The 16346-nt window shown below is 49.6% G+C and overlaps 1 protein-coding gene across 1 annotated transcript in view; it reads left to right on the top strand.

Moving 5' to 3' along the window:
- The first annotated feature begins 7626 nt into the window (after nucleotides 1-7626).
- Nucleotides 7627-16346, top strand: part of VASH2 (vasohibin 2) — a 34982-nt gene continuing 26262 nt past the window's right edge. The window contains exons 1-3 of the mRNA XM_059841068.1: nucleotides 7627-7935; nucleotides 13039-13127; nucleotides 15437-15493. Coding sequence (XP_059697051.1) covers nucleotides 7627-7935; nucleotides 13039-13127; nucleotides 15437-15493 — 455 coding nt within the window. The remainder of the gene's footprint in view (nucleotides 7936-13038; nucleotides 13128-15436; nucleotides 15494-16346) is intronic.

Here is a 16346-nt window from a genome sequence, read left to right as displayed (position 1 = left end):
GGAACAGAATGCCCCATGGTCAGTGTGATTTTTCTCTGACTTACCTTATCTGCTCAGAATACGAGAATCTCATGAGATTCATCTCAACTTTCTACAGAAAGTTGAAATGTCTGCGTGCACTGAGAGCATCAGGGAGTCTCCAAGCCCACAGCCTGTGTGATTACACAGCATTCCTGGGTTTGATTCCAAAGCCAGAAGGTGCCCTGTAGGCTTCAGTTTGCTCTGAAGATTACTATCATTCATGTCATGGCAAATAATAAAGATGGCTGAAAAAAAATTTTGCTCCAGATTACTGTATTTCTTTAAGAGCTCTATTTTTAAAATAACTGTGTTATTTTAATTTTACTGTCACCTTCAGGTGCTTCTGCAGCATTTTGATTACTCTTCAATCATGCTCTGGAAAGGGAGACTCTTAATCTGCAGAACACTGTCTCCCAGGGATGCTTGAAGTGATGCTTCAGATCAAAAATCGTTTGATGAAATCATCAGTGTCATCATGACACCTTGGCATTGAGAACAGTAAATCACACATTTCTCTTTGCAGATTTCACACAGCATCTCAATTCAAAGGCTTTTGGTGTTTGGGCTTATGACACATTCTATTGCTAGGCTTAATAACTTTTCCAGTCACCTTTTCTTTCTTCCTGGAAAGAAAATGCATTTGAGGAACTTTAATAATAAGGACAATCTTTGGTCAGTGTTTCCTAACCAGCATCACACTATTCCTAGAGGGCACAGGTTATCCCACAGCAGAACTACACTGCTTAATTTATTTCTGATCAGCAACAACAACTGTGCTTCTAACCTCAGGCAGGCAGGGGTTTATTGCAGTGCATTCCTCTCTCCAGGAAAGCAGGGATGACTCAGGTGCTCATTTGGCAGTGGAGGTAAGTCCTGACTCTCACCTCTGGTGCCACCACTGGCAGCTCCTTTGTGACAAGGCCTGTGGGTGATGATGATTGCTGAAAAAAAATCTCATTTCTAGGTAGCAGATTTTTTTCAGCCACTGCTGTTCTTTCCTACCTATATTTTTATTATGCAGTTCCCCTGGGGAAAGATAAAAAAAAAAAAAGTGATTGTGCTGGGTAGTAAAAAAAAAAAAAATTGCCAATATTCATGGAAGGTTACATTAGTGTTTTCTTGTTTTTATAAGCAGAGCTTGCTGCAGAGATCAAATCATGTGATATGGTTTTAAGTAAGACCTTCAGAGCAAACTGTATTGATGTAATTATTTTCCCAAGCTAGTGCAATGTTTGAGACTGAGACTTTGGAACAAGACAGGAGTAAGGCAGGCTAATTGGGATGCTGATGTTCTACCACTCTGGAACAACAGTTTCACCTGTATCTGATGGCATCAGTTGTAGACCAGAGTGAGGTGACTGTAGGAAGTATGGAAAAGGTTATTTCACTGTCAGCCAAGGCTCGGTCAGGTTACTAGGACATGCTGACCTGCAGTGGGGAGTGGTAAGGGAAAATTTGCAGGCCAGTTTTGGGAAAGGTCTGATTTATAGGCTTTTCATGGCACTTTGATTTTTTTTCTTTTTTAATGCTTTTAAAAATCTTTTTTAATGCAAGAAAAACTTGCCTGTTGGACTAGTCTGAGAACAACTGGAGTCCATCTAGCCCCATGTAAAATAAACACTGTAATGGTTTGTTGCTGTAGAATTATTGCAGGAGATCCTGGACTTTCTCAGGCAGAAATCAAAACATGCTGCTGAAGTTCTTCATTGGTGCAGCCAAAGCAGCTGATGGCTGCTTTTTCTGCTAGACCATTGCAAAATAAACAGTGGGTTAAGAGTGCTCAGAAAGGGCTACTCTGGGGAAAGCTCCAGGGAAGCACACCCTCAGGCATTTCTTTTATAGCTTGCTCTTTTTTTAAAAGTCTGCTTTAGATATTTACTTTCCCAGTGATCACAGGGAAATTCTATGAGTACAGAAAGTTGTTCTTCTTGGTTATGCAAATCACTCCTGCAAACGTGCACGAACAGCCATTCCCATATTGCCATGGTTACATCCTTACCACAGTCTGACCTTTCATTTTATCACTAAAAAAATCCCATTTCAGCAGAGTGTTCAATTTAGGAAAAAAGCCCAAAACAAACAAATTTTATATTTCTTTCAAAGGATCAAATGAGGTCACAATGGTCTTTTCAGGAAATGGGCCAATATTTGTATTGCAATAATGCAATTTACTTAAAGCAGGCAAACTTTCTTGATGTGTGTTTTTCTGCTGCCCCCTGCAAAGCTGAAGCACCCCTATAGGATTAACCATTTTGGACTGCAGCTGTTCTGCTGGCTGCAAAATGCAGAAAAAGCCATTAAGATCACTTGGCCTGACTTTAGCAGAGCAGCGTGCTCAAGCTGGTGTCAGGAAAATCCACAAACACCAGAGGTTTATGTCCAAAAAGGAGACAGAGGAGTCCTGCAACTTTACTCGCATAAAGGGAGAGTCCACCGGAGCACAGGCCTGCAAACTTTTCTCGCCCAAGGTTTTGGAGGGTGCAGCCTCTTTTTATCCTGAACTCCCAGCTGCACCTTGCCCCCTTCCTTTCCCCATTGGCTGAGGCACTAGGATGATACAGCCTTCCAGAACTGCTGACCACATATTCCCCCCCTTGAACCTACTATTTTACCCCAAAGTTCAGAAACTCAGGCTTGTGCAGACCCCACTTGTCTGGTTCAGGAGCTGGGTGGGCTCTGCAAGGAACCTGCTGCCCAAAGTTAGTAGAGACATTAAGCTCCTTTTCAAAGATGTTAACACCCACACCTTCACCCATAAAATTGTTTGTGAAGACATCAGCTTACCTCTCGCTGGGAAGGCATCCAGGCTTCAGGCTTTTGCACTGAGTGCTGCCAGCTGGAGGTACTGGGCACATTTCCTGCTCCACCAGTAACTGCTACTGGTACATTGCAAGTGTCCACTTTTACTGACTTGGGAAACAACCCAGGTCCTGATCTGTCCTGTTACCATCTGATGGAAGGAAGGAGGAAAAGATAAACAAGCTTTTGCTTCCCAGCACTGCCTTGGGTGGCAGCAGATTTGAACACTCCCTTATTGCACAAAAGAAAACTTGTGTTCCTAGGAGGGTTGGAACAAAACGTGTCTCCTGCCCCTGCTGGCTGGGCTGCTGGAGTAGCTCCCCTCTGCCTGCATGCAGAGGCATCGTGAAAAACGCCAATCACTTGGTTTTAAAATTTTAAAAGTTTAATAGTAATAAAATGGTTATAAAAATAGTAATACAATTAGAGTAATAATAATTTGGACAATTTGGATTAGGACAATATGAGACAATAGAAACAAAGAGTTATGGATGTCCGGGTACCTTTTTCTGGGCAGCACAAGCCCGAAAAAGGACACCCGTTAACAGAGGATTAACCCTTAAAAACAATAACCTGTTGCATATTCATACACTTCATACATGATGCATAAATTCCATTCAAATACAGGATTCAGTCTGGTCAGTGTCAACTTCTCCCTCTGAATCCTAACAGTGCCTTCGAGGCAGGAAGAAGTTAATTTCTTCTGATAAGAGGGCAATAAATTATTTTTCTCTGAAAGATTGAGGTGTCCTGTGGCTGCTATCTCACTGCAAGCCCTTTCTTTAAAAAAGTATCCTACATAGCATAGTTTCTATTTTAACTTTTTTTATAACCTAAAACTATATTTAACACACTACACAGTAAGAGAATTAATACAGCATTACTTTCTAACACAACACATATAATATTAATTTTAATATTTGCAAAAAGCCAATCATAAAATACGCATTTTTCATGGGCATCAAAGCAAATGCACCAGGGCCAGCGGTGTGCCGTGGCTGTGGCTCCTGGAAGGGTGCTGTTGTGGACTGGGACCCGGGGAACTGCCACATGGCCTGGCTTGGAGGGGTTCAAGGTCACAGAGCAGGGGCTGACCAGGCAGGGCAGGGGTCAGGGCAATCTGCTGGCAAGCCCATCCTTTGCTGCAGTGCTGCTGCTGGACTTGTTTCTCTTCTGGGTTTGTTGCCCCCCATGTGGCCCTGGTAGCACAAAGTGGCATTTCTGTTCACAGTGGGAAGTATTTTCACTTAACAAGGTTTGTTGATAGCAGAGTCTGGACAAGGCCTTACAAAGGTCTTAGAAAAGGCTGGAGCTGTGCCGGCAAAAGATCTGCAGAGCAGAAAACCACTGAATTTCCAGGCAGCAAAGCAGGAGCATGAGACCTCACAGGCCATGAGACAGCAAATGACACAAGTCATCCTTCCCCAGCCTGGCGGCAGCTCCCTCTTCTGAGGCCAGGTCAGGCTGGAGCTGCTGCCCAGGAAAGCCTTCTGCTGGCTCCTTGCACAAGAAGGGCTGTTTGGAAACAATGGGTAATAGAGGAAGTGTTTTCCCAGACAAGTTCAAATAAATACATGAATGAACTTCCTCTGCTCAATATCACAGGGCAGTGAGGGTTTGCTGCGTGGCTGGGCTGAATTCATTGCTGTTTGCTTTCAGAGGAAGAGGATAGTGGGACTCCTCGTGGGGGTGTGGGTGTGGCACTTTGGAGAAGAAGTCTGCTTGCAAAAAGTGCCAATGCTGATATCACCTTGGTGCCATGGTGCAAATTAAGAGCTATTAAGTTTCCTGCACTTGGTTGTGTAATTGCACTGCAGGGCCTTTTGAATGCTGCATTTAAATGAGTCTGCAATTGGAAATAATGAAGGTTAAAACCCTCTTACATGATGATTCTATGATCAAATTAGTTCCTTTGACCTAGAAAGCAGCTGTGGTAGCAATGAGCTCTGCACTAGGAGTAAGACTGTAGATGGAAGTGTTGTTCAGAGCTAGCTTTAGAAAGGTACATCCACGCAAAGTGACTGAATTTCAAAGTCAGACAGGTCTGTCACACTGGAACAGAGGCTGGGCAGGAATCTGGTGTGAGAGGAAGACCGGCAAACAGAGAGAGGAAGGCAGCACTGCTGAGAGTCATGGTATTACAATTAAGCGGCCCCACGAGGTGAAAGCCATTGGGTATGTGGGCATGATGCATATCCCACCCTGCTTTTACTTATCTTGAATATCTGTTCATAACTAATACCAGGGAGAGTTTTGGCTAATCCAAAGCAGCATTATTCTATTTTTACACCTAATTTGTAGCTGGTGAGAGGGTTATTAAGACTTTCCCTTAGTTTTAGGGACTTAGGAACTCTACTTTTATTTCCTTAGGCTGTTGCTTTGAAGTTGCCTTTATCTCCAGGGCCTCAGCTAACTTCTGCCCTGCCTGTCCAGCCCACAGCTGGCCTTGGACACACTGACTGACCTGTGGGAGTTCAACTTGTCACTCTTCCACCTGAGCATCAGGGAGGAGCTGGTAAGAATTTTCTTTCTTTCTGTCCTGACTGGAAGTGGTCTGGATGCTGCAGACTGCTGTGAGCAGAGCTGTGGTGTCCAAACCTTGCCATGCCCCTTACCTGTCTGGCCAGGGAGAGTCCTTCCCTCTGGCACGGAGCACGCCCTGACATGGTGGATGCAGGAGGCTTTGAACTGCAAAGCACGTAGCATCACTGTAATCTTCACCCTTCCAGGGAGGCTAAGAAGTGGGTGGGTGTAGGAAAACATGATCTGAAGGTTCCTGGCTGCCCTGGACAGTGAAGCAGCACTGAGCAAGGCTGTGACAGCCTCAACATGGTTGCCTGTTCCAAGAGGGAACAAGGCTCTGGGATATAGGTGACTGCCAGTTTGTGTATCAGCATCCCAGAGGATGACATTCCGCTGTGTAATCCCAGCAACTCTGTCACGTGCAGTGTGCCCCTCAGCTGCTCAGACGTGGATGCCACCACCTGCACTGTCCCATTAGTTCTAAGATCCAGGTCTGAAGGATTTTCAGGCTTTCCCCTGGCTCTGCTCCAGTGAACTCACAGACTTCTGAGCCTTTCCTTGCACTGTCTCGCCTGAGCCTCCCCTGGCTCCTTGAGAGCCCTCTCCTCTGCATCTGCAGCCATCTGCAGCCTCTCTGAGTCTTTGTTTCATCATCTCCCACTGAGAACTCTTCTTGGTGCCCTCACATCTTGCTGATGTTCAGCATCATCTGTGCTCCAGAAGGCGAGACTGTGCTTCCCCTGGGATCCTGCCTCCAAACCCAGCAGGGTGTGTGTGTGGGCGTGTGTATCATCTCTGCCCAGCATGGATGCACATTTTCCCTCCAACTGCAGCATTTGCTTGATGATTAGGGAAATGCAGGACATAGTGGAGAAGGTGAAGACTTCACAGCAGCTCTAAATCCACCCTGACCTTTACCCCTTTCCCCTGGATTGTGTTGCCATTTACACAGAGAGCCCCACATTCAGTTTGGGGGGTTTCTACACTGCGTTGAAAGCTGACACTGGGCAAGCCATGTAAGCTGAAGCCCTTGATTTGCTTCAGCCAATGGAACAGCTTTTCGCTGTCCTCGCTTCTGTTAAACCCCCTGATGAGATTCTGGCATACCATGTGGCCAGGGGACTGCAGGGAGGATTACTGGTAGGACTCACAGAGACATCGGCTCCTGTGGAGAGTGATTAGCAACTCATCATGCATTCCTGGTTCCTGAGAGCCTTCGGGAAGCTGATTAGGGCACCGCAGAAATTTATTCCTGTCTGGGGGCAGGGGAGATTGGAGCTGCAGCAGTATCGGAGCGCATGGTCAGGGGATGGCAGCAATGTTTTTCACACTATTTGTATCTGATGGGGGGGTCACTCACAGCTCTAGGAGATGCATTATTACACTGACACTGTTGTGCTTGACATGAAGAGCTGAAAATTGCCGTCCGAGCGTGGCCACAGCCATCCGGGCATGGTGGGCGCCGGAGCGGGCAGCACGGCCAGGGCGGTCTCTGCCGGGCCTGGGCGCTCCTCTGCCCGCCCCTCACAGGCCCCTCTCTCGGCAGCGCTTTGCCTTCAGGATCTCACTGCCACCACCGTCCCGCTGGGCGCTTAACAGCGGGTCTTCCAGCTCTGCTGGGAAGAACGAACAGCCCGGCTCTCTCCAAGGACTTCCATCCTCCGGCCTCCATCACGCACTGGGGACTGGGACGCACGGCTGGGCTCGGGCTGCGTTGGGCTGGGTGCAGCTTGAGGGGACCGCCGCGGCTCGGAGAGGCCGGGCTCGGCTCTGCTGGGTTCGGCTGGGCTGGGCTCGGCTCGGCCGGGCTCGGCTCGGCTCTGTTCGGCCCGGCTGCGGGCCAAAGCGCTCGGACTGCGCCGCCCGGTTGTGGTGTCCCGCGCTGTCCGGCAGGGGGCGCCTCCGGGCGGCGTCTCGGCCAGTGGCGGCCCGCCCCGCCCCGCTGGCCCCGCCCCTCTTTGTTGCGGTGGCCAATGGGAGCGCGCCGCGGGCGGGCGGGCGGCCGGTCGCGCGGTAACGCGCGGCATGGCGCGCGGCGCGGGGCGCGCCCCCTGCGCGGCCGCGGCCGGTACCGGGGTCGGGACGGGGCGCCCGGAGCGAGCGGGCCGGCGTCGCTAGCGAGGGACCGCCCCCGCCCGGCCTCCTCCGCACGCCCGTCACGGGCGCGCACACACACACACATACACACATACACACACATAGACATAAAGAGCGGCCGGGCGGCGGCGAGGCCGTGGGGCACATCCCGGCAGCGGTCCCGGTCCCGGGCATGGCCGCGGGGCCATGACGGGCGTGGCGGGCCGCGGCGGCGGCTGCCGCGGGAGCGGCCGGCGTGCGGCGGCCGGCAAGGAGGGCGGCCGGTCGCGGAGCGCCCAGCCGCGGGCGGCGGGCGGCGGCAGCGGGAGCGGCGGGGGCTCGGAGGAGGAGGAGCAGGAGCAGCAGCGGGACGGCGGCTCGCTCTTCCTGGTGAACAAGAGCGGCTTCCCCATGGACGGGCAGACCTGGGAGCGGATGTGGGGCCACGTGGAGCGGGTGCACCCCGACGGCGGTGCTGTGGCGGCGGCCATCCGGAGCGCCGCCCGCCTGGCTCGGGTAAGGCGGAGCCGCCGAGTGTCCCCTCGTGCGGGAGCAGCGGGTGGCACCGAGCCCGATGTCGGCGTCCGGCGGCCGCCGCGTTCTGTGCGCGTCCAGCGGCCGGGCAGGCTCCGGGCCGGCTGGGAGCGTGTGACACCGCAGCCCGGAGGATGCTCTCGGGGCACTGCGGAGGAGGATGGGGCATCTGCTGTCCGATAGCGCCCAGGACGGGGTACGGGGGCTGCGGGGTGCTTAGGGGCTGCAGTGGGCGTCCTGGGAACAAGCAGAAAGAAAATTACTCCTTTTAGCTTGGGGAGAAAAAAACAGAAAACAAAAGTTAAAAGAAATCTTCAGGGACTGAGTGAAGCATTTTGTGCAATTTAAAGCAGGTTTTTCTTTTGCTTTTGGAGCACAGGTGTTTCCTTAAACACAGCGTTGCTCCTCAAATGTAACAAGGGATTTAAAACTCAGACATTTCTTTTCCAGTATGTGGAAAGATTCCAAATGCTTTTGTCTGGTACGTTCCTCCGTACAAGCCCCAAATAGCTTTGCCTCACCCAAGTCATTTTCCTCCAGACAGCAAATAAAATGTTGGATGTCTGCTGTTGTTCCAAGGCTTCCTGACACTGTGCTGCATTACTGATCACAATGTCTTTTACACTCTCTGCTTTGGCAGACTTTGAGCTTGATTCAGTCCTCACATCAGGCAGCATTAATGTGAGCTGACCGCTGAAGTCTGGCTTGGTTCATACCCCTCTGCGTGCTGGGGTGAGATGGTTGGGCTGCTGCTGTCATGGTCCAAGCTGTCAGTGATACTGACATGAACCATATGCCTGTTCTTTTCCTGGAGTAGAAAGGAAATTCTGTGCACAGGGAAGTTGAAATCTAGCTGTGTAGTGCTGTATTGAGAAGGTGCTTGTCAAATAAGCTGCGGGCTGAAAAGGCCTTTTCTGCAATGTTCAGTCCAGTGCAGGTGCAAAAGGGACCATCTCTCTCCACTCTGCTCTCCTTGTGCTGGAACCAGCCTTTGTTTGGATGGGGGAAGCATATCCAATTAAAGAATAATCAGGTTATGCTGAGTTTGTGGTTCCTTGTTATGGTTCATCTTGTACTTACACAAGGACTTGAGGTGGAAGTGAAGGGGCAGGGACTGGGGAGAACTTCTTGTTTCAGCAGCCTGACCAGCTTATGCCAGTCTAGATGGCCTGCAAGCCCATTTGGTGTTAAGAGGTGGCAAAGCACGTGCTAGACTTGACTTTCATCCTTTACTTCCCAGCTCCAGAGCATGTTGCTTTTACTGGTGACACCCGTGGTGACTGACAAAGCATCTGGTGAGAGACATGCCAGTGTGCATGTCTGCCTGCACACTGTATTCCTGTGGGAATGTCCCAGAAAGCATTGCCCATGGCTTCTTCCTCAGTGCCACAGCTCTGGGCTCACTCCCTGTAGCATCTGTGTAAGCTGGGCAGAATAAAAATGTTTTGAAATCTGCCTGGCCACATCATTTGATGTTGACGATCAATGCCCAGTGCTGTAGGAGTTGTACTCCTCCAGAGTACAGATTTTGCCCAGAAGCAAAATCCCTGTTACAGTGATTAGTTTCTTCAGGGGCTGGAGGACCTGGTGCCCTCTGTGACTAAGCAGCTCTTGCTGGCTAAGTGTGGCACCTCTGGGGTCAGAGAGTGGTTTGGGGACTGTCTGGTCCTTATTAGGGCCAGCAGAGCTCAGGTGAGCAAATGAAGGTTAGGAGCAGGGTTGTTTTTGCCAAAGTGGTAATGGATTACCAAAGTTGTGATGGCAATTTCTGGGTCAGAGTAGGATTGTGACTGGAGACTTGCTCCTTAAATGGTGGTACAAATTATTTTAATTGGCTTGTGCTGCAGGGTATGTGTCACCCTGCAAAAGACCAGGTTTGGGAGTGATGAGGGAAACTTTTGCCTGTGAGAAGACGATTTGTAATCTGCTTGCATGGGTAGTTGGTTCAGGCTGACTGAGTGGCATGTGCAACTGCTCCATTTCTGCATCTGATCTGTTCTTAATTCCTAGTGATGGGAGAGAGTTTTCATCCCCTCTCCAAGAAGCTCCACTTGATTGCTCTAATCATCTTGGCATTAGTCTCAGCAATCATACACGCAGGGTGGTAAGTAGCTTCTGACTGTGCCTGTGAGGTTGCCCTTACTGGAACAAATGCAAGCTGCAGAGGTGCAGGGCTGCGTCTCTCTCGGGAGGCAGAGTCCTTACAAAAAGCTGCCTTGTCTGCAAGGGCACTTTTGGAACCTGTGGGGTCCCCACCTCTGACTGTTGGCTTGAGCTCTGCAAATAGTGCAGGCTCACAGTTTGGAAGGGCTGTGCAATCCTTTACCTGTTCTTGGAGGTACTTGGAGATTATAATAAATTAAACCTCTCAGAAGCTTTGAGGACTCTTGCCTGTCAGCCTCATCCATGCTGAGTAACAGTGTGCTTGCAGGGAGAGCTGGTAGAAAATGACTTTCTGGTCATTAAGTGAGACAGTGGATTCGGGCAAAAGGAGTTCCACACAGGATATCTGTGGTGAAGTGAGACTACAGCATTTCCAGCCTTGGGATGAGTCTCCAGCTATGCCACGTGGTGTTGCACTGCAGCAGCTCCACTGTCTGGAGCTGCTATTCCTTGGAAAGACTGACAAAAGGTCAAGGCTTTTCATCTGACTCATCTCTGAATTTCACTTGCTTTACAAATTCATGGTCTGTAGTGCTGTGTCTGCATTTCCTCTTGCCATCCATGACCTCTTGCCTGCTCCTTGCTGCTGTGGATGCATACCAGGAGCTGGAGGGCTGCATCCTCAATCACAACAAAGCTGTGCTTTCCTGCACTTGTATCGTGCAGCCCTGGCTTTTGCTCCATGCTGGGTGGGTGCCCAGGATCAGTCCTCCTGCAGCTGGGGCAGGAATCAGGGAGGGAAAACTGTTTGGAAGGAGTGGGAATGGCATGTGCCTCCCACTGCCTGGCCTGGCTGGCAGCATGGTGTGTGTCCTGCCTGCCCTGCACTGGAGAGAGGAGAGCAGTGCTGCCCTGTGTGGGCTCAGGCTTATGGATGCTCCTCCCTTCTTGCCTGAGATCTGGAGGGGCTTGAGCCTTCTGGCTCAACAGGCCAGCTGAGGTAACTGGAATATGCTCTGGTGGGAAAACCCTGGTTCTCTTTTCTAGGCCATGTTCTGGTATGTGATACCATCATCCTCCTTGGGAAATGTGATCACCCCACTTTGGAGATGGGGAGCACCTCACCTGGAGTCTGAACCTATCCCCTCTGGTGAGGGTGGCCACTGTGGGTTTCAGGAGGGGCTGTCTGTTCACACTGCTGCTGTCCCTGTGGGATGCTGTTCTGGGTCCCACAGCAGGATGTGGGCTGGGAAAAGGGTGAAATCCCCACCTCTGCAGCAGCCAGGCCCCTCACTGGCTGGGGCTCCCATTGCCTCTGTGTGTTGTGTAAATGCAATGCATGCACCTAGAGCCTCTGTATCTTTGAAGCAAAGGACTGAGTGTATTGGAGCAGAAATGGCCACCCCAGGAAGGTGTGACAGCCCTGCCAGAATTCCCTTTGTCAGCTCCTTGCTGCTTCTGGAACTTGAGCCTTATCTGGTGTGTTGAGTCCAGGTGTGCCTTCGTGCTGGAAGGGACAGGTGAATAATTCATCCAGCCCAAAGGGGCTGGGTGGGAAAGGAACCTGTGGAACCAAAAAAAAATCCTCTAATGAAGAGCTTAGGCATGAAAATCATGATTAAGAAGTGCTAATGAGTCTTGCTCATAACTCCCACTGGTGAGAGGAGAGAGCCCATGTGTGCAGGCGTGCCGGCTCCCCTGTAGCACTGGGATGGCGGGGGCGAGCTGGAAGCCTTGCCATCTGCTTGCCACTTACAGCTTGTTTCTGTGTGCCAGGAGTGTAGGAGTCTCTGGTTTGGTGTTTTTTCCCCTCTTCTCCAAGGTGTATTTACTGTTTCACTGTAGTAACTTGCTGCATGTAGTAAATTTTGTTGCCTTAGGATTACTGGTGCTCATTCTCTGAAAGCAAACACACAATCTTATCAGAGATGGGAGCTGGAGAGGAAAGTCTTTGTGGCAGAGATGCCCCATACCACCTGAACTTGCTGTTCTTATCAGTAATTGCTGACTTAAAGTGTATTAAGGACAAGGATATGTCACTTTATGAGCTTTAAACTATGGTTATGACAATGTGGTCCCACAGACACTTTTCGTTGCACCTTGTCACAGCTGCCCAGATTGCTGGTTCCTGAATTTGAATCTGCATTAATATTCAAATTGCTTCCTCCACTGTGTTTGTGATAATTGTGCTGACTTCTTTTTAGCTGTGCTTTAAGATCTGCTGACCCCGTATTTTGCAGTCTCACCCCTAAAATAAGTGGGCTTGGGACAAGGCTGTGCCCCTTTCCTGCATGGCTGCAGGCTCAGGAGCCAAATAGCTGTGGGGATTAAATGTGGATTGAGGGCCTGCCTTCTTAAAATGCTTAGGCACAAGCAGATGTCTTATGAGATTTTGGAAAAATCCCATTATGTTGCCAGTCTATATCTTTAAGTGTCTTAATGTCATTAATATTTGGGTCCCAGGTGGTCTTCTAGGTGCTGTGCTCTCCCTCCCCAGCAAACGTGCTGCAGACATATGGCAGATGGGAAATTATGCAGCCTAGGATCCTCGTCTCCTTTTATCTTTCTCTTGTGGTAAAGGAGGCCAGAAATTAGACTTGAAATGGCTTCCTGAGGGAGGAAAAACAGCAGAGTCAGTAGTGGGACTCTGCTCATCCAAACTACCCTGTGCAGGGGGGGGAATGGGAAGCATGAGCTTTCTGTGCTGCACTGCCTGCCTGCCTAGGATGGTGTTTGAGGGATGCTGGAGGCTCTGATGATCAACCTGCCATGGCCTCTCAGGGCAGGGCTGGCTCTGCTGCTGGGGCAGCCCCCGTGGTCAGCAGGATGACTTTGCCTGATGCTTGAGTTCACGTGGGGCTTAAGCCATGTGTGCTGCAGCGTTGTGTTGCACTGAGCACATGCCACTGCTCAGTAAATCACTTTTCTGCTCTGCGGGGAGCCATGCCTGTCTAACCTCTTTATCTTTTTTCTTGTGTCCAGCCCTCAGTGCCACCAGTGCCAAACTACAAGCTCTCCATGTCAATCCCAGAATGGCTCCAGGCAATACAGACTTACATGAAGATGCTGCAGTATCCTTCTCGAGTGGGTGTTCTCCAGAAAGGAGGCTGACTTGTGCCTGGTGTGAATTAACAGAGCTTTACTGAAGCTTTAGCTGGTTGCGAGGGCTTGGGATCATTTGGGGGTAAAGGGATGCCTCCAGGGATTTGTGATAGCACCAGCATCACTGAGCTTGTCACAGCAGTCCTCTGGGAGATGCAATTAACTTCAAATTATACTGAAAACTTTAACTGAAGTGACATTGGTGGGAATGGAAGTGCTTATTTTGAAGCTGATGTATGAGGATATTATGATTGGATCATGATGCCTGGAGAAATAATATGGCATTTTGTCATAAAGCCACTAAGAGAGAGCCAGTGTTGTGGCAAGCCCTTTCTCCCTCTGCCTGGGCAGCCCCTGTGGGTTCCCTGAGGATTGCCTGTGTGCTCAGCCTGCAGGGAGTGCTTGTCACTGGGGTGAGGGGCACAAGCAGCTGTCCTGACCCCAAGGTGGGCAGGCTTGCCTGTGACACAGGAACTGACCAAAGGCATCTCCCTTCCAGATGTTCCACCTTGCTTGGGGGGTTCATCAGAGATCTACACATCTGTCTAGCCTGTCTGTCACTGCCCAATTCCTGCCTTTCCGTTGCTGACAGATAATTTCAGGGAAGGTTGCTGGCCCAGATGCTGCTCTTCTCTTTCCCTTTTTCCCTAAACTCTGCCTTTTTGTGTACATGGGGAAACTGCGGGGAGGAGGAATGAGTGTAAAGTGCTGGTAAGGATTAAGAAGGATATGGGAGGCAGCTGGAAGAGCATCCAGAAATAGCAGGCAGGGTTAACTTGGGGGGCAGTCGTGGCTGGGATCAAGGCGACAGCCAAGCCTGGAGCTGCAGCAGCTGCACTGGGCAGGGGGACGGTGCTTTTCTCTTCTCTGTGGAGGCCACCTGGCCAGGACAAGAGGCTTCTTGCTTCCTGGGATTGTGCCAGAGAGGATACCGTGTCATAGAGAGCTCCAAAAATGACATTATCCCCCACCTCCCCCCATAGTGGTTTTGAAATCCTGCGTTCTGCTACGTAGCAGGAGCAGCCCTTAGGCGCAGGGTTGGGATCTGTGTTCAGAAAAGCTTCAAAGTGGGCTGGGGAGCAGCATCTGGGCTTCCTTTGAGGGCTGAGGGAGGATGTATGCTTTGTGCAGAGCACCCTGAAAGGGCCTCCTGAGTTAGTTTTGAAGGCAAGAGGGAAGTAAAGCCTTGTTTGTGGAGAACTCTGAACTCTAATTGAAGTCAGTTCAGAGCATCCTGGTGAGAGCTGGAGTTTTTATTTAGGCTCTGGCTATACATCCAGCAGCTGTGCTATTTATGCCTTGCAAGCAGCTCTTAGCTTCCATGGGGTCACCTGCTTGTGCCCTGGTATCTGCCTTGGTATCACCAGTTTTACTGGCATGAACATTCTGATGGGAATAGAATTTAGGTGCTAGGTTAGGAAAGAGATTCAACAGGAAAAGTAACCTAGCAAAAATAAGGGCAGTGTGATTTTTTTTTAATTTTTTAAATTTTTTTACAAAACTCAGTTGGGTTTTTTGTTTTGTTTTTGTTTTTACTGAACAGATTGTTTTCCTGGTCTGATTTATTGCCTTGCTGCTTGAACAGAAATGCACCAGGAGCAGGGAAGAGGCTGCTTCTGTTGATGCTGCTGTGGGGCAGCCTGCGGTGCTGAGATTTGGTTGACTGCTGGCATCATTTGTGATGAACTTTTCTGCAATTAGTGTTAGCTAATGACCTTGACTTGCACATAGCTGGTGGTTTTCATTTCAAGAGCATTGTGGTTTTAGAGAAGGGTTTATATTTTCTAAGTGTGAAGGCATGCACCTGCAATGGTTTTGGTTGACAGGTCACATGTGAGCCATGAGGCTGATGGAGTTAAAAGACTTCTAAAGGAAATAAGTTTTTTCAGACTATGGATTATGTTGATTGGTTTGGGTAGGCTATTAAAGCTTTCTCTTGCCCATGTGGGAAACTTTTTTCCAAACTTGCAACCTAGTAGTGAGCAGGACCTAGTGGAAAAGAGAATATATAACCTTTAGGTGCTGAATTTGGGTGTCATTTTAGATGGTCAACCTTAATACATGATTCTGCACCTACTGCTGTTAATAAGTCATATAAAAAGACAAGTGAAAAGTTTTGCTTTACTTTACATGCCACGTGTTTCATATCTGAGAGTCAATGGCTTTTGCTGTCTGTTTTGTGTTTCAGCAGGAACTCAGAACTGAAATTCACCTTTTCAGCAGTGTTATTTTGTTGCTTGACTGTTCAAGTTACTTTCCCTTAACAGACAAAATACAGATACAATCACACGGGAACACAGTTCTTCGAGATCAGAAAAAGCAGACCTCTGAGTGGGTAAGTGCCACTGGAACTGGTCTAGTGCCCTTGTCCCTGATCACCTGGCATTCAAGCACTGCAGCACATGGCATGGGAGGGCTGTGTCCTCTGTGCCACAGCTCCTCTGGCAGGGCCAAAGCTGCCTCTGTTGCTGCCTTTGCAAGCAGTGTCCCAGGGGTGCCAAAAGGACCATCAAGCCCATGGAGTGGAAGGGCTGCTCTCACTCTGCAGCTGCGTGGGAGCTGCTTGGCTGCAGGCCAGAGCTGCATGCACAGGGCTGGGAGAACTCTGCTTACTGGTGTTGGGCTGGGAGGGCTGGGCTGCTTTTCTGGAAACTGAGTAAATCCTGATATTCTGATTGTGCTGAAATGCCCTTTGCAGGTGGTAGGAAGGGGTTAGCTGTGTGAAGTGCAGCAGGAGTTTGGACATCCTGGACACAGTAGTTTTCCCTGGAGGCTCACAATGGACTGTTTAAGCTGTGTCTGTGCTTCTGCCTTGCTGCTCATCTTGCTGTTTTGTCTGTGTGGTGGGCTTGTGCTGGTTGGTGATGAGTTGTGCAGTGCAACTGTGAACGTGTGCCCAGGGAGCCTGGGGTCTCCTGCATGTTAGAACTGCATCATTCTTAGGACAGCTCTTTAACAAAACCTGATAAATTAGCAGGTTAGGGCAGGAAGGGTATTGACAGCATTATACTTTTATTTTAGGGTGAAATTAAGATAAGCAGAATATAATTACTCCCATAGACTGCTCTGTCTCTAGCTCTTCCCAGTTCTCTGTCAACAAACTAATGGTTCCTCACTCTAAAATTCCAGTTCCCATCTCAGCTTTGTGCTTCAGGTTTTCATCTTGCTGACAGCAGTCTTTCTCACCT

This window comes from Haemorhous mexicanus, chromosome 3 (genome assembly GCF_027477595.1).
Source record: "Haemorhous mexicanus isolate bHaeMex1 chromosome 3, bHaeMex1.pri, whole genome shotgun sequence".
Classification (NCBI taxonomy): Eukaryota; Metazoa; Chordata; class Aves; order Passeriformes; family Fringillidae; genus Haemorhous; species Haemorhous mexicanus.
The sequence above is the reverse complement of the archived record's forward strand: the minus strand, read 5'-3'. Positions and strand labels throughout refer to the sequence as shown.